A 25847-nucleotide genomic window follows, 5' to 3' on the forward strand; every position below is an offset into this window, starting at 1 on the left:
AACAGGTGCCACGCACTCTCCACAATCGCGCAGAGGATGGAGGAGTCCAACTCCTGCATGAGTGGAATGGTGGAACATGTAAGGGAGGGCATCTCTGAGATACTGTCATAGGGACGTGAGGGCATCTCTGAGATAGTGTCGTGGGTAAGTGCGGGAATGTCTGCGATGGAAGGAAGGCTAGCCTCCATAGAGCTTCAAGCACGGCTCACAAATGAGTCCATTCAGGCCCTGACAATGGCCGTTCGGACTCAGGGTGAACAACATTCTGCCGTCTTAAACAGGCAGGCAGATACACCAGCACTGGCCTTACAAGGCTTCACACATGTCCTCCAAACTGTTGTCCAGCAGAGTTGTAGGAGTGATGTTGGCCTGGCCCAGGGGAGGAATGATGGCGAAAGGGGATATGGAAGTGGGGTCGCCACTCAAAGCGCCCCCACGTCTCACCCGTTGCCCCCCTCTCAACCAGTACCCACAATGCTGCCTCCTCTCCAGGTGGCCGAGTCTGCCCCTGCACAGGTGCAGGTGGAACAGTCTTTGGAGGGGCCCTCACGGGCACAGAAACCCAGAGGGCGTAGGCCCAAAGCACCTAATCGGTCACGGCATGAACAAGAGCAACCTGCCACTAACTCTGCTGCAGCCACAGGGGATGCACCACATAGAAGTGGTTGGAAGCGAAAGGCGAAGGTTGTGTAAGCACGAAGGGGATGCACAAGGGTAGGGTGTTTGACAGTTGATCATGTTTTTTATTTATATTTGCTTTTTGTTAAACGCACATTAAATATTATTATTATTGCCACTACTGCCACGTCTTGGCTATTCTTGACTGGCTTCTGTAATAAGGAACTTTCATGAGGTTCACCATGAACGCCCACACTTGATGCCACCCATTGAGTGACTCTACAGTGGATGTATGTGTAATTGCAGGACTGTGTTGTGCAGGGAGCGGGGGAGGGGGCTGGTGTGGCCGCTCCTCTGTCCAGGTGGTGAGGACTGGACTCTTCACACTGTCTGATGTTAGGAGAACTGTTCACATATCAGTGACTCCATGGCCTCACGAGCAGCCATGTGAGCCGCTGTTCTGCCCATGGGTTGCTCCTCCTCCTCCACCTCTTCCTCCTCCTTCTCCACCTCCTCCTCCTCAATATGGGTGGCAGATGTGGATGGGGCCTCCTCAAGCGGCACCCCTCTCTGTTGTGCCGTGTTGTGCAGGGTACAACACACGACTATAATGTGTCCCACTCTGTCTGGTGCATATTGAAGCGCTCCCCCAGAATGATCAAGGCACCTGAAGCGCATCTTGAGCAGCCCTATAGCATGCTTAATTGTAGACCTGGTCGCGATGTGCTGTCATTATATCGACGCTGTTGCTCGATGGTGGGGTTCCTCAGAGGTTTCATGAGCCACGTGTGCAAGGGGTATCCCTTGTCCCCGAGGATGTTCAATGCCTGGAAGAGGGGCGGGATGTTGGACTCCCGGAGAATGAAGGAATCGTGGCAGCTGCCCGGGTATCTGGTGCACACTTGAAGTAATCTCTTGTGGTGGTCACAAACGAGCTGAGTGTTGATGGAGTGATAAACCTTCCTGTTGATGAATAGTCCTGGCTCGTGTGGAGGTGCTCGTATTGCTATATGGGTGCAATCGATTACACCCTACACCCGTGGGAAGCCAGCCACAGCGTGGAATCCCACTGCCCTCTCTGTCTGGCTGAGGTTGTCCATGGGGAAGTTGATGTAGTGCGAGGCCCTGCGAAACAAGCCGTTGGTGACCTGCCTTATGGACTTGTGTGCAGACGATTGAGAGACCCTGGCGATGTCCCCGGTGGCACCCTGGAATGATCTGGAGACAAAGAAGTTGAGGACAGTGGTGACTTTGACAGCGACAGGTAAGGAGATGCTGCTCAGTCCAGCCGGGAGCAGCTCGGCATGAAGGAGGCTGCAGATGTCCGCGACTACCTGGCGACTGACTCTGAGCCTCCGTATGCACTGCTCCTCAGAGAGGTCCCGGAAACTGAGCCTTGGTCTGTAGACCCTGTTGCGAGGATAGTGCCTCCTGCGATATCACTCTCTCTGATGTTGCCCTCCATGCTGTTGTGCAGGTGCCTGTGGCGCAGCACTGTGTTGTGGAGCTCCACGTGGCGGAGGTGGACGGCGTGCCTGGCGAGGCTGGTGATGTTGCTCGCCCTCGGATGAAGTGATGAATGCAGCCGTGGCGCCCCCCCAGCCTGACGGTGTGAGTTTGAGGGGGTCCGCAAAGTAGGTAAATATGTTTGCACAGCAGAGTTTTGGGTGGAAAGTAAGAATTTTGAGCGGAAACACAAAGGTCTTGCAGCCAAAACTTTGTCTGAAGTGACAGAGTGCCCTGTTGCAATAAATGACGTTTTCTCCCCACATGTCAAATAATCCCTTGCATCGCCCTCTGGCTGCTGGCTGAAACATAGAAAATAGGAGCAGGAGTAGGCCGTTCAGCCCTCCGAGCCTGTTCCGTCATTCAATATGATCATGGCTGATCCTCTATCTCAAGACCATATTCCTGCTCTCTCCCCATACCCCTTGATGCCTTTTGTGTCTAGAAATCCATCTAGCTCCTTCTTAAATATATTCAGTGACCATTGACCTCCACAGTCTTCTGTGGTAGAGAATTCCACAGGTTCACCACCCTCTTAGAACCCAATCACAATATTATCACTTGTAGATTATGCAACTCATCTCTGGCCCTTGATTTAAATTTGTCTGGGTGAATTTTGAGGCTAGTTTAGTGGGTTACCACAAGGGTTACTAATTATTTTGCTCTTCCTTTACGATGCTCTGTGCTCTAGATATTGTGCTGAAAACACAACAAAGAGCATATTCCATAAACATAAAGACTGCAGTCAATCAGCCCATTGTTAACATCAGATGTTATTAACCTTTCACAATAAAGACTGTGACCTTTTCTGAGACTGTAGAGCCATAAAAGTAGCTTTGTACTTTCTAATCTTCAATACTCCCCAAATTAAACCCAATTTCTATAAATCCATACACAAATATTTAAACATTAAAATGGGGGTGTATGAACTTCCTTTTACTCAATCTGCCAGACTAGGTGTGACGAATATTGCAAAGTCAAGCACTACTCCAATCTCCTAGAGTGGTTTAAATGACATGACTTCCTGCAAATGTAGTCATTTCTAGACTTATATGCAAAGTTGGAAGTCATTTTTCTGTGCCACAGAGTTTTCTGAGGGAAGTGTCTTTCCTCAATGTTTTATTATTTTGCACAAGTAACCTGCATTCTTTACTAAAGTAGTTACATATCAAACCATTACTGGAAGTAACATATATCAACAGATTACAAAATAGTTTACTGGATTCATATCAAAAACAAAATGCAAGGCTCCTAATTACTTTAGTGTTGGGACTCTGGACTGCACATGACAGGTACATAAAGAACACAAGTGGCTTTTCTGTGACTGACCTGGTCTGATTGCTGTTGTCCACTAAAGGTCAACAGGCAGCTAAATTCCAAATTGTGCATCTGGCAGGGATGAATGCTGAATCAGAAGTGCTCCAAATTTGGCTGGAACAGATTAATTTGTAAAAAAAATGTTGTAAAAAAAATCCAAAGTTTATCTTTAATTTGATCCTGGATTTGGAAGAGCCTTTAAGACGTTTGCTTGCACAATGCCATTTGTCTCTTTGACATGCCAGTTACCAGCTGGGATTTGTGACTTTAGCCAGAGCAACACAATTAGGTAAATTTATAAATATTACAATTTTTAACTTTTTATTTTCAGCATAATACTATACAATACTTGCAATTATATAGCACTTTATCATGTTCGAAGATCCCAAAGCACTTCACTTAATGAATTAGTTTTGAAGTACAGTGACACAATGATTGTTGTTATGTAGGCAAAGGAATATGACATCAGAATGTGTAGCCAGAGGGATAGAAGGTAAGTCCCAAGAGCTGTATAGAGCACTACCATCTGGAGTACTGTCCACTATTCTGGTCGTTGTATTACAGTGGGGACACCCTGGGGCCATAATTCCGATGATTCCAGTGCATGTGTGGCAGAGCAGACCTCATGGCTGCATGAACCAATAGCTACAGGTTCCAACCCATCCCTTGGGACGGCGTCATCTGCATGATCGGGACGAGCCGCTAGCGCCTGCAGGGGTGCTTCAGAGCTGCCTGCCCCAATCTGCTGTTGTAAAGGCGGAGCAGCCACAAGGGGCCCTCCTGGGGCAAAAGTTAAAAACAATGAAAACATTTTCAACTGCCAAGCGAGCATGTGACTGTGATTCTAAGGAAATGAATCCTTCTGGCATTGATTACTTTTGCCTGTGCAAGGACGACGGGGGCCTTTCCTGGGGCCTCCAAGGAACTCTTGCCAGCTCACAGCTGGGGGATAAAGGCGTTTCACCCCAAATTCCAGTCCCCCACCTGCAGAGCTGCCCTCTCTCCACCACTGGACCCGATCGGAATTTCAGGCCCTTGCCTTTGGCGAAGGTACAAAAGAGAGCAACTAACTTGAAACATACCGGAAATAGTGGGGAACCAAAGGGTCTAATGAGAGTGAGGAAATTAAAGTAATTAAGATTAGTAAAGAAAAAGTACTGGAGAAATTAATGGGACTAAAAGCCGACAAATCCCCTGGACCTGATGACCTACATCCTAGGATTTTAAAAGAGGTGGCTGCAGAGATAGTGGATGCATTGGTTATGGTCTTCCAGATTCCCTAGATTCTAAAATGATTCCCGTGGATTGCAAGGTAGAAAATGTAACCCTGCCATTCAAGAAAGGAGGGAGAGAGAAAACAGGGAATTATAGACCAGTTAGCCTGACATCAGTAGTAGCGAAAATGCTAGAATCTATTATTAAGGAAGTGGTAACAGGGCACTTAGTACATCATAATATGATTAGGCAGAGTCAACACGGTTTTATGAAAGGGAAATCGTGTTTGGCAAATCTATTAGAGTTTGTGAGGATGTAACTAGCAGGGTAGATAAGGGGGAACCAGTGGGTGTAGTATGTTTGGATTTTCAAAAGGCATTCGATAAGGTGCCACACAAGAAGTTGTTACACAAGATTAGGGCTCATGGGATTGGGGCTAATATATTAGCTTGGATTGAGGATTGGTTAACGGACAAAAAACAGAGAGTAGGAATTAACGGGTCATTTTCGAGTTGGCAGGTTGTAACTAGAGGGGTGCCGCAAGGATCAGTGCCTGGGCCTCAGCTGTTTACAATATATATCAATGACTTAGGATGAGGGGACCAAGTGTACTGTATCCAAATTTGCTGACGATACAAAGCTAGGTGGAAAAGTAAGCTGCGAGGAGGATGCAAAGAGGCTGCAAAGGGATATAGGCAGGTTAAGTGATTGGGCGAGAAGGTGGCAGATGGAGTATAATGTGGAGAAATGTGAAATGATCTACTTTGGTAGGAAGAATAGGAAAAGCAGAATATTTTTTAAAAGGTGGGAGACTAAGAAATGTTGGTAGTCAGAGGGATTTGGATGTCCTTGTACACGAATCACAGAAAGATAACATGAAGGTACAGGAAGAAATTAGGAAGGCAAAAGGTATGTTAGCCTTTATTGCAAGGGGATTGGAGTATAAGGAGGTCTTGCTGCAATTATATAGGGCTCTGGTGAGACCACACCTGGAGTACTGTGTAAGTTTTGGTCTCCTCACCTAAGGAAGGATATACTTGCCTTAGAGGGGGTGCAACAAAGGTTCACTAGATTGATTCCTGGGATAAGAGGGTTGTCCTATGAGTAGAGATTGAGTAGAATGGGCCTATATTCTCTGGAGTTTAGAAGAATGAGAGGTGATCTCATTGAAACATATAAAATTCTTAGAGGGCTTGACAGGGTAGATGCTGAGAGGCTGTTTCCTCTGGCTGGAGAGTCTAGAACTAGGAGTCATAGTCTCAAGATAAGGGTTTGGCCATTTAGGACCGAGGTGAGGAAAAATTTCTTCATTCAGAGGGTTGTGAATCTTTGGAATTTTCTACCCCAGAGGGCTGTGGATGCTGAGTCGTTGAATATATTCAAGAGTGAGAGCAATAGATTTTTGGACTCTAGGGGAATCAAGGGATATGGGAATCGGGCGGGAAAGTGGAGTTTAGGTAGAAGATCAGCCATGATCTTATTGAATGGCGGAGCAACTTGGCAACTTCACTTCGTAATGCATGGGAGAAAATGCTGATTCTTAAGAGGGAAGTGTTAAGTTGCTGTGCTCCTATTTGTTATGTTCTTATGTTATTATGATGCTGGGGATCCGGCATCTTAGATAGAGAATAAGGAAACTGGGAATGTCACCCTAGAAAAAAGGCCCAGCAGAAACTTAACAAAGTTTTAATGATTCTAAGGGGTATACACAGACTGAACCCTAATAAATTGTTTGACGAACTACAAACTCTGTCATCAAGAAGCATGGCCTCAAGCACAGAAGAGAAAAAGTGGCCACTTTAGATTTAATTACTTCATATAGAAGGCGGTAACAGAAAAAGATGGAACAAATGGTGGAGGTGGAAAACGTCAACAAATTCAAGGGGGAGATGGATAATATTTTTGCCAAAGAAGTGATTTAGGGGTACAAGAGATGAGCCCCAAAATTGAGAAACTCTGTTCCAGGCACAGAGTCTGGAGCACTGTTAATTGGTGCTAACTGCTGACCTCTACACCCAATTCTCTGAACCGTGCTCTCAGCAAGGAAACTCCAACCATTTTGGGGCTATAGAGAACAGTATAGGTTTTGACCACAATGGTGTTTTGCTATGTTTTGAGATACAGCAGAAGGAATCAACAAAGGAGCCATTTTATAGGTAGCAGTAGCTCCCTAACAAATATCAAGTTATAACAGGTTACACAGGAAAGTGTAATTACTACTGCTTCACCAAAGCATAAGAGGCAAACATTTCACATGGGACCCCAAATACCTCCCAACAGAAAACCTTGGGGCCACAGGGATGTTCTGGGTCAGTCTGGATAGCATCACTTGACCCAGATAAAGATAATTCCAGACAGGGCTGGAGTTGAGGCCAGATACTTGAGACTCAAATGTGGAAATCCCAGGGATTGTTTTGACGAGAGTTGGTAAAATCCCAGGTGTTTGATTCTCTCTTAACAAAGTGCTAATTCACTTCGTAATGCATGGAAGGAAATGCTGATCCTTAAGAGGGAAGTGTTAAGTTGCCAGAAGTTTGAAGTAATAATCAAAGCATCAAACAAAAGTATAAAAGCCATCAAATAGGATCTGCTAGTATAATTGACGCTCTTCCACATTCTTGAATTGCACGAAGTTGTGAAACAAAGGGAAAAAAATAATCAACCACCAAATAGAAATCATGGGGATTGGAGTAGAAAATAAGATCCAAGACATTGGAGTCTATTGTCACTACACATCCACAAAGCCCACGTCAGCACAGTCAGCAACAACAACTTGCATTTATATAATGTCTTTAATGTAATAAAACGTCCCAAGGCGCTTCACTGGAGCGTTATCAAACTAAATTTGATACCGAGCCACGTAAGGAGATATTAGGGCAGGAGAGATCAAAAGCTTGGTCAAAGAGGTAGGTTTTAAGGAGCATCTTAAAGGAAGAGAGAGAGGTGGAGAGGCGGAGAGGTTTAGGGAGGGAATTCCAGAGCTTAGGGCCTAGGCAGCTGAAGGCACGGCCGCCAATGGTGAGGCGAAGAAAATTGGGGATGCACAAAAGGCCACAATTGGAGGACTGCAGAATTCTCGGAGAGTTGTAGGGCAGGAGGAGGTTACAGAGATAGGGAGGGGCGAGGCCATGGAGAGATTTGAAAACAAGAATGAGAATTTTAAATTCGAGGCAACAGACAAGACAAATCATTTATGAAGGGGTCATCCTGCATCTTGTACTGTTGCATAAAGACACATCTGGAGATATGGCCTGAAAAGGATCTTTGATGGTAGTGGAAGGGAATGGAGAAATACGGTTATGTAGTGGGAATCAGAAAGGACCTCGCAGTTATGTCATTAACCCATACTTGGCTCTTATTTCAATAATCCATGAGTCTTAAATCTACAAGAGTAATTTTCTGATTTTGTCCTTGCAATGGGGAGCCTCACCAGCTATTGGAACTTCAGATGAAATTGATGGTTGGAAAATTTTTCACTCTGCACGCCTGATTTTTTCCAAATGCACTTCTGATGGGCAAGGTTCCCTGCCAGGACTGTGACGTTGGAAAATTACCCCTTACAACTTTATTAATCTCATGGCACAAATGTGCCAATCAATGGGCCAAAATAATTAATCAGCTATGACTCCTGCAGCTGACCTACGAACACTGCAGAGAATCCTCACCATGTTTATTGGAAGCTGTAGCCTAGTGATAAGCATATTTGGGTGGGGGCTGGGAGCTGATGAGTTTAAAAAGACTTCAGCAACTGTGCTTGTGCTTACTGGATATGGAATTATAGACATTTACAGTGCAACAGGAGGCCAATCAGCTCATTTTGCCTATGCCAGCTCTCTAATTTATCCACTAAATTCTATTCCCCTGCTTTTACCCTATATCCTTTTAATTTTTTTTCAAATGTTTGTCCATTTCTCTTTTATTAGCTATTTTAGATTCTGCCTCCACCATTGCTACTAGTAGGGCATTCTAAGACCTAACAACCTCCTGTTTTAAAAATTTCTCCTAATCTATCCCTTCATTCTTTTGCAATGATCTTAAATTCTAGTTCCAACTCACCAACCAATGGAAATAGTTTTTTCTTATTTATCCTTTCAAAACCCTTCCTACTTTTGAAATAAAATCAGAAAATGCTGGAAACACTCAGCAGGTCAGGCAGCATCTGTGGAGTGAGAAGCAGAGTTAACGTTTCAGGTCGATGACCTTTCATCAGAACTGGAAGATGTTAGAGATGGACAGATTTTAAGCAAGTACAGAGCTGGAGAAATGGCTTGTGGGAGGCACAGAAAGATCAAAGGAGAGAGGCCTACTTTTGAATAGTTCTATCAGGTGTCCTCTTAACCTTCTGTGTTTTAATAAAGAGCCTCAGTTTCTTTAATCTCTCGTCATGACGAAAGCCTCTTATCTCTGATAAGATCTTAGTGAACCTCTTCTGCACCAGCTCCATAGCTTTGAGATTATTTCCAAAACTAGACACAACATTCTAACTGCACTACAATGATTGATATAGTTTTAGCATTACCTTTTTGATTTACTCTATTTTTAAAACCCGGGATCCCATGTCTTTTTTTATCGTTTTATCAACATGTCCTCACATTTTTAAAGATTTGTGTATTTGAACCCCTGAGTTTTTCTGCTCCTTTTGATGTTTTACCATTTACTGTATATTTCCTCGCCTTATTCTTCCTCCCAAAGTGTATCACCTTACATTGTTCTGCATTAAATTTCACCTGACATCTATCTATCCAGTCCACAAACTTGTCTATGTCCTCCTGAAGTTGCTTACTGTCGCCTTCACAGTTAACCATGATACCTATTTTTATGCCCTCTGAAAATGTTGATATTGAGTCTCCGATGCCCGTCTAGATCATGTATATACCCTGAGAAGAGCAATGGTCTCAGTACTGATCTCTGTGGACACCACTATTTACATCCTTCCAGTCTGAAAAATGCCCGTTGTCCATTAGTCTCTGTTTTCTTTTCTTTAATCAACTTCAAATCCATGCTGCCATAATCCTTTCAATACCATGGGGGTGAAACTGCCAGACAATGGGCGGTAACAGATCGGCTGGCTGTTTTGCAACCCGCCCAATTTTCGTATCCATCAGGCGGGGTGTAAAATGGGTGGTCGATCCATTACTGTCCATTTTCTACAACGGACCCAGACATGAGTTGAGGAAAACCTTAGTGGTGGAGAGCTTTGGGAACCTTAGATCCAAAGTCATCTTTTTCCTCGCAAGAATGCTACATAAGTGCATTATAAGTGAAAATTCACTACCATGTGCGTTAACCTTATCAACAAGCTTCCTCTGCAGCTCACAGTTCAAATGTGGTAGCATCTTATTTTGTTTTCCATGACAGCCAAATCTGGACATTTGGTTCAATTCCTTTCTCGTTACCCAGTTATACTGGCCCAGAAATTGCTGGAAAAATAACGGCGAGTTCACGGCGCTCCCCATTATTCGTTAGTAAAAAATCCAGTAATTTGTGGCGAAGAAGAGATAGACCATGAGTTCTGATTCTCCACAAATTGCTGGACGATTTGTGCCACTCCACCGTTAGCCTCACAAAAAACGAAAGAATTGCAACCTCACTGTTAGCCTCCCCATTGAAATAACTTGCATGTCATGAAATTGCTGAATTTATGCCGTTAATGCGAATTAATCTCGCCGCAGCCAATGAAGGTTGGTAATTCACATTGTAAGGGCCCTGTTAATGATGTGATTTATAGTTCTGACATGTCACTCAACTTTGGCGGCCCAGAAAGGGAACAATGAATCTGTGGAGTTTCACTCCTGCAAATTGTTCCTAAGAGGTTTTTGAAAACTTTTTATCTATCTTAACAGTACTTTTGTCCTAGTCTTGCTCCTGTTAGTGTCAGAAGGCAATAAATTTCAGGACACAAAGCGGTTTCAACACTCGCTCAGCAATGCAAATTCAATAGATTTCTTTCACAAAATAACATTTTGTGATACAGCGCATGAGTAATTTGAGACATGACGTGGTAAGTGTAGCATTCTTGTGAGGAAAAAGATGACTTTGGATCTAAGGTTCCCAAAGCTCTCCACCACTAAGGTTTTCCTCAACTCATGTCTGGGTCCGTTGTAGACTAATTGATTGATATTATTAGGCACAACTCCAGTATCATCGTATCATGTGACTACCAGGATGGTAGAAGACAAACTAGATGGATCTTGGTCTTTTTTGACTGTTCCTGATCATGCTGGTTCAATACTTCATGGGTCAAGAATGTTTGCACATTTCATACATTTACCCTGCCATTTACTCATAACTTCTCAAGGACCAGTACAACAATTCCCAAACACAACTAGGTTACAATGTCCTCTTCTGCTTATTTTTTAAAAAAATGTTCTTACTTTTCCTTTCTGTCTCTTTTTGCTCTCTCTCTTAATCCACTCTCTTTGTTTTATCACAGCAACATCAGAAAATATGGAAAGAGAGAACGTCATTCAGCCCATCCAGCCCTCCCTTCTCTACAGACCAGGTACAATTTGCTCTGCATGGATTCTACACAATCCACGTACTCTCCTAGGGAGAAACAATCAGGTAAAATGGATGAGTCCAATCTGATGAACAGGTCACATCTCATATTTGTCTCTCTAGTGAAATGCTGCAATATTTCTAGAATATTGACATCTCTAATATTTTTTAAAATCAGATCATCCTCCTGCAATTAAATAAACTGGACAAAAATGAAGCAAATTATTGAAAGCAACATCGCTACTGGTTTGAGAAAGCAGACAGAAAAGTGAAGCGACCACTTAAAAGAAAGGACTCCACCTAACTCTGAACTGTTCACCCATCCTTAAACTCCAGAGGAAAGTGATCAGAAACTATTTATAACTAAAACTAAAAAAAAACCTTTTGAGATGATTCATAAAAATAGAATCATAGAATCATAGAATCATAGAAGTTTACAGGCCCTTCGGCCCAACATGTCCATGTCGCCCAGTTTATACCACTAAACTAGTCCCAATTGCCTGCACTTGGCCCATATCCCTCTATACCCATCTTACCCATGTAACTGTCCAAATGCTTTTTAAAAGACAAAATTGTACCCGCCTCTACTACTGCCTCTGGCAGCTCGTTCCAGACACTCACCACCCTTTGAGTGAAAAAATTGCCCCTCTGGACCCTTTTGTATCTCTCCCCTCTCACCTTAAATCTATGCCCCCTCGTTATAGACTCCCCTACCTTTGGGAGAAGATTTTGACTATCTACCTTATCTATGCCCCTCATTATTTTATAGACTTCTATAAGATCACCCCTAAACTTCCTACTGTCCAGGGAAAAAAGTCTCAGTCTATCCAACCTCTCCCTATAAGTCAAACCATCAAGTCCCGGTAGCATCCTAGTAAATCTTTTCTGCACTCTTTCTAGCTTAATAATATCCTTTCTATAATAGGGTGACCAGAATTAGTTGCACTGAAGCCTGAGATGTATATAAATATAATGAATTATTGTAACTATAATCGTGTATACAGTTAAAACTCCTACAGCTTGTTAATCTGTTCTATCCCTGTTATTATTCTTTCCCCCCATATAATTTCCTCTCCTCTTCTCTACTAAAGGCACTGACCCATGTTGGGATACAGTTCAGCACATGGCAATAACCCTGTGCTAAATTAGCTAACCTCTGGCAATGTGATACACTAAATCTCATCTAGGGAGAGGAAACAATCAACGACCATTCTTCATGTGTGGGCCTGGTCAGTGAGTGGTGCCAGGCAATTTGACTGTAGGGGCATCATAACCAAACACAATTCTAGGAACATAGGAAGCACTAGATGAAAAAATACCAATGTCCATCTAGTTCGCCATCTATCATTCTAGTAGTCAAATGATGCAACAATACTGGAGTTGTTGATTAATCATAGCAATCAATCACTATCAATTAGTCTACAACAGACCCAGACATGAGGCGAGGAAAACCCCAGTGGTGGAAGGCTTTTGGAACCTTACCCCTTCTGCCCTTAGCCAACATCCATACGTACACTTTTTAGTAGGGGTTACTGGATCATGAACAGGAGCAGGATCCTAAACTGATTGTTTCTCTTCCAGGATGATGTTTATTGCATTACACTTGCTGAGATCAGCTAACTCAGCTCAGGGCACAGTTAACCTTCTAACAAATATGATATAATGTTGCCATTTAAAACTCCAGGATATTAATCTACCTTTACAGCCAACATTATTCAACTTCCATCTGTTGCATTCCACAGGTGATAGATACATGATCGCAGCAGCATAGGAACCAGTTTACTAAAAATGATAAGTTTTTGATCATTTGCATCAATACTTACCTTTAGCACTCTCAATCTCTATTTTTCACCAGACATTTATCAAGTTCCTTATCAAAAAGGGTTAATCAACACAGCCATGACTACTTTAGTTGGGAGTCTAGTCTAAATATCTACTTCTCATTTCCGATACACAACTTTAGAGCCAAGCGCTCCCAGGCCAGGTATGGCACAGCCAGATGAAGAATAAAAGAAAGAACTTGCATTTATATAGTGCCTTTCACATCCTCAGGATGTCCCAGAGTGCTTTACAACTAATAGATAACTTTTGAAGTGCAATCATCGTTATATGGGAAAACATGGCAGTCAATTTACACACAAGGTCCCCACAAACAACAAATTAATGAATGATCAGATAATCCAACTTTTGATGGTGTTGATTGAGGAAGGAATATTGGCCAGAGCTGGGATCACACCCTGCTCTTCTTCAAATTATACCATGTGATCTTTTACGTCCAAACAAACAAAAAGACAGACAGGAAAAGACCAGCTGGTACATCAAGCCTAGTCTCAAACAGTCATGATGCAACAAAGCAGCATGACTCCCAGCGTTCCTTGCCACTGGTAGTCATATAATCTTGAGAGAGGCAAAAAAAATGAAAAAAGCCCTAGGCCAATTCGAAGAGAAAAAATCTGGGAAATAATCCAGCTACATTACAACGGTGATTACACTTCAAAAAAAGTACTTCATTGGCTGTGAGGCGCTTTCGGATGTCCCGAAGATGTGAACGATGCTATTTAAATGCTAGTTCTTTCTTTTCGCCTTAGCAGCAAACAGGGCCTCAGTTTAACATCTCATCCAAAAAGCAGCATCTCTGACAATGAATCACTGCCTCAGTACAGCACTGAAGTGTCAGCCTAAATTAGGTGCTCAAGTACCATTGTGGGGCTTGATCATCTACCTCAGAGGCAATAATGCTACTAACTGAGCCAAACTGACACTATTCCCTCTCTAACTTGTCCAAAACTCCAACGTCTGCATCCTAGCTCTAGGTCCACTCACGTATCAATCCATAACCTCCACTAGCTGGCTGTCTCCTAGTGCACTGAATTCAACATCCTCACCATACTGTCTAAGTCCAACCCTTTGCTGTTAAGCTCCTCAGCAAGATTCCCTCCTAGTACAACTTCACAATCTCTTTTTCTTGGCACTTCCCTTTCCACCTTCAAAACCCTCTTGAAAACATTTTTTTTTGACCATGCTTTCAGTCAATTATCCTGCTATCACTCTGTTTGTTCTTTCATGCGTGAAGTGCCTTGGGACATTTTATTACTTTAAAGGCATTCTGCAAATGCAAGTTGTTATCGTATCACTGAAGAGATAGCCTTAATGCAATACCACCTTCAACATCTATTTCTCCTGTTGGCCGACCACAGGGCATTAGAACTATGCCTTTGAGTAGCATGGATGAGTTTACTTGTCCGGATGCCGTTGGGCTATGTGAACAGCTGATGAATCGATCGATCAAATGTTCTGCAAAACTTAATATATTAATACCCATCATCTTATCCTCATCTAGAAATACTGTTATATCCACAAAGAATTCCAATGAGTGACCTGCATTTTGTGATGGATTTATTTCCATCTTTCACTAGATATACTTGATTTGCTTGTGCTACGACAGGAGTATTTTTCTCACAATAGATATCATGCTAATATTTATAATTACCAGGATTATGCTTGTGGAATTTTTTTTAAAAGATTGAAACCTTGTCATCAATGTTCAGTCCCCTGGTACCATTATGAAACACAATGCTTGTATACATTTATTCTGTATAACTTACCAGAGCATTTAAAAAAAAATTTTGAGTTTGCATTGGGAGGGAATCTGGCTGAGGAGCTGAACAAGTTTTATGTATCTGCAGTGGATGGTCAAAAGGTGAGTATTTTACTGCAGCTCAGATCTGACACTGGTGAATTTGACAGAAGGGACCAGCACAGAGGAATCTTCTGCCTGAGAGCTGACAGTGGACAATGACAGCTTTCTCCCAATACAGGAAGAGGAGGTGCAAGGGAAGGCAGCCCAGGAGAATAGAGGCTCATCACACATATAGCAGGTATTACTTCAGGCTCCCTTTCCTACACAATGAAAGAATGATAGGTGCAATAGGGTCAGCTATCTGGGCAGTTGGGGGAGGAGTACACTTGGGGGCTCAGGCTTAGCAGGGATATCTTGACTGAGGTGTGCCGTAACATCACCAGTCTCTGACCCTGCCTCAGCTCATCTGCTGCTGAAACCCTCACCCATGCCTTTATTCCCTCTAGACTTGACTATTCCAATGCTCTCCTGGCCGGCCTCCCATCTTCCGCCCTCCATAAACTTGAGCTCATACAAAACTCTGCTGCCCGTATCCTAACTCGCACCAAGTCCCGTTCACTCATCACCCCATTGGCTCCCAGACCGGCAACACCTCAATTTTAAAATTCTCATCCTTGTTTTCAAATCCCTCCATGGCCTCACCCCTCCTTATCTCTGTAACCCCCTACAGCCCTACAACCTTTTGAGATCTCTGCACTCCCCCATTTCTGGCCTCTTGCGCGTCCCTGATTTTAATCGCTCCGCCACTGGCGGCCATGCCTACAGCTGCCGAGGCCCTAAGCGCTGGAATTTCCTCCCAAAACCTCTCCGCCTCTCTACCTCTCTCTCCTCCAAAAAAATGCTCCTTAAAACCTACCTCTTTGGTCAAGTTGTCTTACTATCTCCTTATGTGACTCGGTGTCAAATTTTGTTTAATAACGCTCCTGTGAAGCGCCTTGGGAAGTTTTGCTATGCTAAAGGCACTATATAAATGCAAGTTGTTGTTGTTGCCATAAAAAGAGCTGCTGGGATAGTCAACTATCATGATGATGGGCAGTGACAATAAAGCTCGCCAATGCCAAACGGACTTCACAGGCACCCACAGAGAACTTCTCAAAAGTCAGATAGTTTGTCATGCACCACTACATGGAGGAGGTAACTGGAGTGCTGTGTCACCAGACACCAAACTATGTACACTGACTTGCAGCAGCAGAGGCAGCTACAATTTGTCACACTGCTGATTTACCCAAGGTACAGGGCATCACTGACTATAAGCAAGTAGCCACTCATGCACGCAATATCCTAATGGCATACCAAAATAAGAAGGGCTTTTATTCCATAAACGTGCAAATATATGTGGCTACCAGCAGGTAATAACATGTCAATGCATGCTTCCTGTGAGGTTAAAATGTGATGCTTTCATCCTGAGACAATCAAAAGTGACACAGCTCTTTGAAGGAGGAGGAAGGATGGATTGCTGATTCCTGTGAGATATTAGGGTCAATGTTATGAGTCTCTACTTATAGGATAGAGCCTTGCTTGATGTATTGGAGAATCAGGTGTGGAGATCAACACACCCGGGTCACAGCGTCCCCAATCTTCTTGTTATTTAACTTAAAATTAATTACCAGAAAGTCAGGAGCACCTTAAAACAGGTACGTGATCTTCACATCTGTTTGTCCAATGTGCCCTCCCATCAAGCGAGGCTCCATAATGGGAACGGAGACTTACAAAGTTTACCCTATAGGTTATGTGCTGCAGCCACAGCTGATAACACTTCTGCACAATCCCCATACTCCCACAGAGAACAGCTACAGCCAAGTACATAGTGAACCAAGGTCCTCATTGAGCAAACATTTGGAACGCTAAAGTAATACTTTAGTTGCTTGGCAGACAAGGGGACAGATGCTTGAAGAGCTCATTGCCCAACATTTCCAATGGACTCTGAATTTAAAAAATAATAATTCTTGGGATGTGAGTATCACTAGCTAGGCCGCCATTTATTGCCTATCCCTCATTGCCCTTGAAGGAAGTGGTGAGCTGCCTTTTTGAACTGCTGCAGTCCGTACGGTGAAGGTTCTCCCACAGTGCTGTTAGGTAGGGAGTTCCAGGATTTTGACCCAGTGACAATGAAGGAATGGCGATATATTTCCAAATCAGAATGGTTTGTGACTTGGAGGGGAACTTGGAAGGTGATGGTGTTCCCATGCACCTACTGTCCTTGTGCTTCTAGCTAGTGGAGGTCATGGGTTTGGGAGGTGCTGCCGATGAAGCCTTGGCGAATTACAGCAGTGCGTCTGTAGATAGTACACACTACAGCCATGGTATGCTGATGGTAGAGGGAGTGGATGTTTAAACCAATGGATGGGGTGCTGATCAAGCAGACTGCTTTGTCCTGGATGGTGTTGAGCTTCTTGAGTGTTGTCGGAGCTGCACCATCCAGGAAAGTGGAGAGTATTCCATCAGGCTCCTGACTTGTGCCTTGCACGTGGTGGAGAGGCTTTGGGGAGTCAGGGGGTGAGCAACTCACTGTAGAATACCCAGCCTCTGACCTGCTCAAGTAGCCACAGCATTTAGGAGGCTGGTCCAGTGCAGTTTCTGGTCAATAGTCACTCCCAAGATGTTGATAGTACGGGACTCGGCAATGGTAATGCCACTGAATGTCAAGGGGTGGTGATTAGACTTTCTCATGTTGGAGATCATCACTGCCTCACACTTGTGTGGAGCAAATGTTACTTGCCACGTTTCCAGATTTTGCTGCATGTAGGCATGGACTGCTTCATTATCTGAGGAATTGGGAATGGAAATGAACACTGTGCAATCATCAGCGAACAGCCCCATTTCTAAACTTATGATGGAGGGAAGGTCATTGATGAAGCAGCTGAAGACAGTTGGGCCAATCGTCTCAAACCAGGACATCACAGTCCTGATAAACTCCTGCAGTGATGTCCTGGGTTTAGATGATTGGCCTCCAATGACCAATCTTGCTTTGTGCCAGGCATAACTCCATCCACTGGAGAGTTTTCTCCCTGATCCCCACTATAACTGGCAGTATAACTTTCTATCGGACATATTTAAATGATAGAACTGCTTGTACTTTACCAATCTAGTTTTGACTGGGAACTGGATGTTCTGTTAACTTTACATTTAGAAATTAGCTCTATTTTCTGCACAATGAAAGAATGACACACTGCAAGACTATATTAAAAGTGAATAAAATTTATTGTTTCAGTGCATATGGTGTATGCGTTTACTATGTATTGTTGGTACATTTCCCCTTATGCGTCATGAACTTCTTTGTGCAGGCCGTCTACATGCACTACAACTAAGTGCTGCCCTAGTTGAGGGAGTAGCACTGGTGACTGCTTAGTCATGAGGTACAGCAGATCCGCTACCTGAAACAAATCCTGATGGATCTACATGATGCCAAGGGTGCCCTTTATTGTAATAATTTTGGGCTCATGGCTTTAAGCGGCAGTGGGTAGATTTTTATCTTCACTGCCTGGACAGTAATCTGATGGAGCGCATCACCTGCCCAACTTTCAATGGAATGAAAATCGGGTACTATAAAGGGCGGGCAATCTGCTCCACCAGATTACTGAACAGGGGCTGAAGACAAAAATTTACCTCAGTGTGTGCTGTCACTTATTCGAAACTACGTGAAACTGCTATTCATTTTATTTAGCATTACGGCATGATTGCCATTATCTCCTGTAAATAATCTTAACAGTGCATATCCTTTAAGTTAGGATCATAAAAGTCAGTCTCTATCACCAATTTATAAACTCCATTTTTTTTCAGGTTTAATTTTTAGTATTAAAAGAAAGGAACAAAAGTCATTGGGGAAAAACCTGGTTAAATTCAAAGAGAATCAGTAAAATAACGTTTTATTTAGAACATTGCAAAACTCAAGCAAACAGCCAAGGGACTTTGCAATAAAGGTAGTCAAGCCAAATGATGAGCCATGATTATTTGTACGGCACGGACACCGCTTTTATGGTCTCTCCAGCAGACTCTAAGTTGACTCCTAGATAGTTTCTTTTAAATTAAAAGTAAAATTGGAGAACCAGGTGCTGAAATTCTGGAGTCCTTGATCTGCTGTTGCAGGTGCTGCGATAGAGGACTCCAGGCTGCCGGCACTTGAGGCCATTGACCTTGTCCCACACTCCGGGGATGGCGCAATTTCAATAGTGGCAGGATGTCTCTCCGATGGAGGGTGCTAGTGGCTCTTAATGGGCCAAAGAGATAATAAAAAAAATCTTTTCTCACACCACAAAGGGTATCAAAACTTTGGCACTATGAGGTAATCTAACCCCTCTGGTCAAATTCCCCGGCCAGCTCTGGAACGCCTGCAGAAATGCCCCCAGAGCTGACCGTGGATGTAGATGGGGAAGACAGAAGTCTCACTCGTCCTCCAACCCGAATTTGGACCTCAGCATAAATGGGGTGGAAACCCAGTGGATCTGGCCTCAGCACCAATTTCCAGACCCCTTCCTAAGTGGAAGTGACATTTTCCACCCTTCCCAACACAGGGATTCTGGTCTACCTATGTTAATGCGGTTGCCACTATGACAATAGGTTGGACATTATGCGCAGGAGACCAATTGCAATCTTGCTTTTAGTAAACAGTACATTGGTGTGCGACCTGAGTCAGCCTTTGAATGATGACCTCAGTCTTCAGAGGTGTTTCAGTATGGGTACTGTAGGACTGAAAGACTGACATTTGCATTCGTATAAACAATATAGTTCTCACAGCAGTGCTTAAAGAAGATTCAGGTCTCCTTAGGAAAAATCCAATTGCACAACCCTCATTGTTTTTCCCGTCAAAGGTGGGGTCCAAAGATCATCACATTCATGATGTCATCACCACATGTAGAGCATGCATTGTGGATGTTGCTATCACAGATGTGATGCATATGCTTCTCTGGACCTGATTTTTGGTTAAAAAAAATGATGAGAAATTTGTTTTTCCCCTCATATTTGGGAGGAAATCAATTTTTACCGATTCACTACCTGAAATAAAATCCAGCAATTTATTATTGAAATCAGTAAGAACTGATTTGAATGATCCTTACCTATAAGTCATGCTTTGGTTCATATTCTTTCCCTTCCTTTTCATAGAAATAATGAAGTTTTTTTAAAAAGGAAGTGGGCACAACAATTCTAAGCAATTTATTCATTTACTTGGAGATTGGCCCTCGGGCATCTTCCACTTTACACTACAGGGTTGGAATTGCTAAATGGTGTAGTTTTCTGTTGTTGATTGTTTTTGGGAAACATTTTTTTTAAATGCTAAAAGTGAGTTTGAAGGTTTTACACAATGAAGTAAATTTACAAGTTGCTCTTCTCAGGTTAAAAGTAACTGACAGCAGGTTACTAACCTATTGGGATCAGGGCTGACAGCCGAGCTACACTCGGTGGATTTGGGTCACAACTCTTGCTTAACCGTTCAGAGATTGGATAAAAGCCGAGCAGACACTTACATGTGCAGCGACAGCGAGGACACAGAGAATCCCAGTCCACTTCTGCAGAACGAGGGTCGCTGACAAACTCGGCTCCATGTTCGTGATAAAATTAAACAAAACTTCTTCCTTGCGCCTCAGCCTTTTTTTTTCCCTCCCAGAGCAGTGCGATTGCACCCCGGCCAGTGGCTGAGGTCCGGCCCTGGGCAATGCCTTGTACAGGCCGGCTAGCTGTCCCGCCGCTGATGTGCTCTGGGGTGGACTCACATCGGGTTTGGCTTCGGGGCTGATGCTGTATTACCTCGCAGGGAGAAACTGACTACAGCACGAGTTTGCGGAAGTTTCCCAGCCAGTAACATGACACTGACATAATAAACATTGCGTACAAGCAATATGCTACAAAAAGATAAGGCTCCGACCACATTACAGCCAATGCATCGCCCCCTTAGACCCAAGCAGAAGTGGTTCCCTTTTTGTTTTAAGAGTTTTTTGTTTTCTGCTTTTTAAAACTTGTTCACAGCATAGATTTGTGATTAAACATGTACATTATTTATTTGGGATTCTCTTTCCCAAGAATTTCTCATTTTTATTGGGTGTTTTATTTTCCGTGTCCCCCTGTGTTAGGGTTACCAACTCTGGTTAGACGAATTCCTGGAGATTTCATCACATAACCTCCCACTTCTAACTGCCCTGCCCAGTTAAAGTCTTTTCCCCCATCTCCAATATTTTTATAAATAACAAGTGTTCATAGAAAATGAAAAAATAAACACAATAATTTCCCCTATGTTGCTTCTCCCAAATTGCTCGCAGCAGTGTCCAGGCGATTAATCTTTGATTCCTGGAGACTCCAGGACAATCCTGGAGGGTTGGCAACTCTACCCTATGTTCTTAACAAAGGGTCTGCCTTTCTGTTCCCCTATCTATTTTCTCCCCTTCCCCCTCTCCTTTTCCTCTAATCTTTCTGTGTCTCATTTCTTTCTCCCTGTTTCTTTTTTCTTATGTTTTTTCTCTTTCCCATGTTTCCTCTTTACCTCTCTGTGCCTGTTGGCCCAGAAGTTGTTGATGGTGTGCTACCCAAGGGTTAATTGTGGGTTACAAAATGGTTCCTGGGAGGACTTACTTCTGCTGGTTTGCACACAATTGTCCAGTTTTCACCCGGTGTGCTAAATTGTGGGTTCTCGCTCCAACACAGTGGGCCAAAAAAGGAGCAGCACTAATCGTCTAACTCAACTATGAACTTGAAGTAGGAGGCATTTAAGCGCCTGAAACAGTACAGGGAAGATAAAGCTATTTGTCTGCTACATTGCGGTACACTTCGGCATTACTGAATGAAGATAGCCATTTTTACAGGCCAGTAGCTGCAAGCTCTTGGGCAAGGACTCAGGATGAGGAGGAACACAATTTAAGGGACCAATTTCTAACCCCCTCACCCAGAAACACCTGATGCTCTTGGCATAGGAGTCAGCCACCACAATCTTGGACATAGCTGACAGGTGCAGGGCCCTCACAATGAACAATTCAAAGAGATTTATGGCCACCAGAATCCCAGCGGGCTGTCAGTGAAAGCCTGCAGCCAGGCAACACATATTTCTTCCACAAAGGAATAATTTAGAAGGAGTGAAACAAAAACAGAAAATGCTGGAGATACTCAACAGGTCAGCCAGCATCTGTTGAGAAAATACGAGACAGTAGATGTTTCAGGTTTGAAATCTATCAGAACTGTGAAATATCGGAGGCATGGTAGGTGGTGAGCATCAAGAGGTTTCCTTGACATTGTTTGATCTTAAACCATGAAACTTCATGGGATCTGGAGTCAATGCTGAGGAGTCCCAGGGCCATTCCCACCTGACTGTATACCACTTCTCCCCCATTCTGGTGGGTCTATGCTGCTGGTGGGACAGGACATACTCAAGGATGGTGACGGGGGAGTTTGGGAGGTTGGCTGACAGATACTATTTTGTGAGGGTGACTATGTCAGGTTCTTGCTTGATTAGTCTGCGGGACAGAGTTCTAAATTGGGCAACAGCCAATATTAGTGAGGAGGACTTTGTACAGTTGACTGGGCTGAGATTGCCGTAGGCTTTTCCTGATTCAATGCCTGGGTCATTGGCAAAGGGTCCACCCAATTTTCTTCTTATCACTGAACTGTTGGAAGTGCCTGTTCCTGCGATTCAGGTGGATGTTAAAGATCATCACAAAAACTGTTTTATTGGTCTTTCCCACTGCTGTTTGTGAAATCTTGCTCTGCTGTGTTTGCCTAAATAATAATAGTCACTGCACTTCAAGAACAGTAATGCAATGTCTATGGTACTGAGACACATGATAAAGGGTTATATAAAAGATCATCCTTCTTTCTTTGTCTGATATAGCCTTAAAATTCTAACTTTGGATTCAGATTCAGAGGTTTTGAATTTGTGACTCCTTAGTATGAATTTAGCTGCATGTTTGTTTCTTCTAGTGGTTTGAGTTCTAACTGTAATTTGTTCATTGTAATCGCAACTAATACTATTTAACATTGCTTGAAACAACCAGGGTTACTTTAATCCCCAGACTAGCTGGGGAGTTAGGCTGTAATAAACCTGTCAGTTTTGCTAATAAATGTCTTTATTGTGAATTACAATCTTTGTCATGGGCTATGTTTTACGGTGTAGACTATTTACTACTTCAATACATTAATGCATTGTTTATTTGACACATGCAAACTATTATTTATGATTTTCACAGGTATGAATATCAAACCTGCAGACAGTGAAATTACAAATAGTGCCAATATATTGTCAGTTAGTTGTACTAAGATACAATGCCTGCGTGGATTCATGTTGCAAGCTGTCTATTCATGGAAATTTAAAGCAGACTATTGTTTGTAATTGTTATTGGAGGAGGACTGGCCCAGCAGGAGGAAGTGTGATACCCTTGGTTCTTCAGGATATAGATAACTGCCAATTGTCCAAAGACAGTACTTGTGGCCCTATTAAAGAAGATAAAAGGACATTAACAGCTTATGTTTATATAGTATCTTTAACATCAAAAGCATCCCTAAGTGCTTTACAGAGATGGGAGAGGAGAAGAGAAAAAAAGAAATAAAGGAATGGACAATGAGACATTGTAGGAGAGTTCAGAAAGGTGACCAAAAAAGCATGGTCAGAAAGATGGATTTTGAGAAGGTTTTTAAAGGTGGAGAGAGAAGTGAAAAGGGTTTAAAGGGAGAGTTCAAGAGAGAAGGGCCGAACAGCTGAAGCCTCTGCCTCTAATGGTAAGGCAAAAGGAGGGTGGGATGCACAAAAAGTCAGAGTCAGAGGGCCAAAGCTTGCAGGAAAGGACTCAAGGCTGGAGGAGTTTGCAGAGATAGGATGGGCTGAGGCCTTCGATGGATTTGAAGGTAAGGATGAGGATTTTAAATTCAATGCATTGGGGGACAGGGAGCCCAAGTAGGTCAGTGAGAATGGGAGTGATCAGCGAGTGTTAGCTAGTGCAGGACACGTTGTGGACAGATGAATTTTTAACAAGTTGGCATTTATGGAGGCTTTAGGACGGGAGGCCAGCTAGGAGGACATTGGAGAAATCATATCTCGAGATGACAAAAACACCTCTGTCAGTAGGGCTACTGTAGGGGTGGAGGCAGACAATGCTTTTTTTTATTCATTCATGGGATGTGGGCGTCGCTGGCAAGGCCAGCATTTATTGCCCATCCCTAATTGCCCTTGAGAAGGTGGTGGTGAGCCGCCTTCTTGAACTACTGCAGTCTGTGTGGTGAGGGTTCTCCTACAGTGCTGTTAGGAAGGGAGTTCCAGGATTTTGACCCAGCGACGATGAAGGAATGGCGATATATTTCCAAGTCAGGATGGTGTGTGACTTGGAGGGGAACGTGCAGGTGGTGTTGTTCCAATGTGCCTGCTGCTCTTGTCCTTCTAGGTGGTGGAGGTCGCGGGTTTGGGAGATGCTGTCGAACAAGCCTTGGCGAGTTGCTGCAGTGCATCCTGTAGATGGTACACACTGCAGCCACAGTGCGCCAGTGGTGGAGGGAGTGAATGTTTAAGGTGGTGGATAGGGGGCCAATCAAGCGGGCTGCTTTGTCCTGGATGGTGTCGAGCTTCTTGAGTGTTGTTGGAGCTGCACTCATCCAGGCAAGTGGAGAGTATTCCATCACATTCCTGACTTGTGTCTTGTAGATGGTGGAAAGGCTTTGGGGAGTCAGGAGGTGAGTCACTTGCCGCAGAGTACCCAGCCTCTGACCTGCTCTTGTAGCCACAGTATTTATATGGCTGGTCCAGTTAAGTTTCTGATCAATGGTGACCCCCAGGATGTTGATGGTGGGGGATGCGGCGATGGTAATGCCATTGAATGTCAAGGGCTATAAGCGGTGTCCAGTTCTGGGCACTGCACTTTAGGAAAGATGTGAAGGCCTTAGAGAGGGTGCAGAAGAGATTTACTAGAATGATTCCAGGGATGAGGGACTTTAGTTACATGGATAGACTGGAGAAGTTGGGGTTATTCTCTGTGGAGCAGAGACAGTTGCGAGGAGATTTGATAGAGGTATTCAAAATCATGAAGGGTCTAGACAGAGTGGATAGAGAGAAACTGTTCCCATTGGCAGAAGGGTCAAGGACCAGAGGACGTGGATTTAAGGTGATTGGCAAAAGAACCAAAGGTGACACGAGGAAAAACTTTTTTATACAGTGAGTGGTTAGGATCTGGAGTGCACTGCCAGAGGGGGTGGTGGAGGCAGATTCAATCATGGCCTTCAAAAGGGAACTGGATAAGTAGTTGAAAGGAAAAAATTTGCAGGGCTACAGCGTTAGGGCAGGGAAGTGGGACTAGCTGGATTGATCATACATAGAGCCGGCGCGGACTCGATGGGCCGAATGGCCTCCTTCCTTGCTGTAACCTTTCTATGATTGTATGATTCTATGATATGAGCCAAGGTAACTTTGAAAAAAATCTATTTGGTTAGTTAAGAAACAATAGAGATGCTATTACACTACTGGGTGTATTCTATAGGCCAACAACTAGTGGGAAGGATACAGAGGAACAAATTTGCAAGGAAATTACAGAGAGGTGCAAGAATCATAGAGTAGTGATAATGGCGGACTTCAGTTATCTTAATTTAGACCGGGATAGTAATAGTGTAAAGGGCAGAGAAGGGGAAGAATTTCTGAAGTGTGTTCAGGAGAACTTCCTTGATCAGTATGTTTCCGCCCCAACGAGGAAGGAGGCATTGCTGGATCTTGTTCTAGGGTATGAGGTGGGTCAAGTGGAGCAAGTGTCAGTGGCGGAACATTTAGGGAACAGTGAGCATAGTATCATAAGGTTTAGATTATCTATGGAAAAGGACAAGGAGCAATCTAGAGTAAAAATACTTAATTGGAGGAGGGCCAATTTCAGCGGGTTGAGAACGGATCTGGCCCGGGTAAATTGGAATCAAAGATTGGCAGGCAAAACTGTAATCGAACAATGGCCGGCTTTTAAAGAGGAGATGGTTTGGGTACAGTCCAGGTACATTCCCACGAGGGGAAAAGGTAGGACAACCAAAGCCAGAGCTCCCAGGATGACAAAAAAGATAGAGAGTAAGATGAAGCAAAAAAAAGGGGGCGTATGACAGATGTCAGGTTGAT

General features: G+C 43.6%; 1 protein-coding gene across 1 annotated transcript in view; it reads right to left on the bottom strand.

Moving 5' to 3' along the window:
* LOC137338928 (tumor necrosis factor receptor superfamily member 11A-like) overlaps nucleotides 1-20550 on the bottom strand; it is an 80873-nt gene extending 60323 nt beyond the window's left edge. Inside the window, exon 1 of the mRNA XM_068001855.1 lies at nucleotides 20257-20550. Within this exon, the coding sequence (XP_067857956.1) occupies nucleotides 20257-20334 (78 nt within the window). The 5' untranslated portion in view covers nucleotides 20335-20550. The remainder of the gene's footprint in view (nucleotides 1-20256) is intronic.
* Between the last annotated feature and the right edge of the window lie 5297 nt (nucleotides 20551-25847).

This window comes from Heptranchias perlo, chromosome 2 (genome assembly GCF_035084215.1).
Source record: "Heptranchias perlo isolate sHepPer1 chromosome 2, sHepPer1.hap1, whole genome shotgun sequence".
Lineage (NCBI taxonomy): Eukaryota > Metazoa > Chordata > Chondrichthyes > Hexanchiformes > Hexanchidae > Heptranchias > Heptranchias perlo.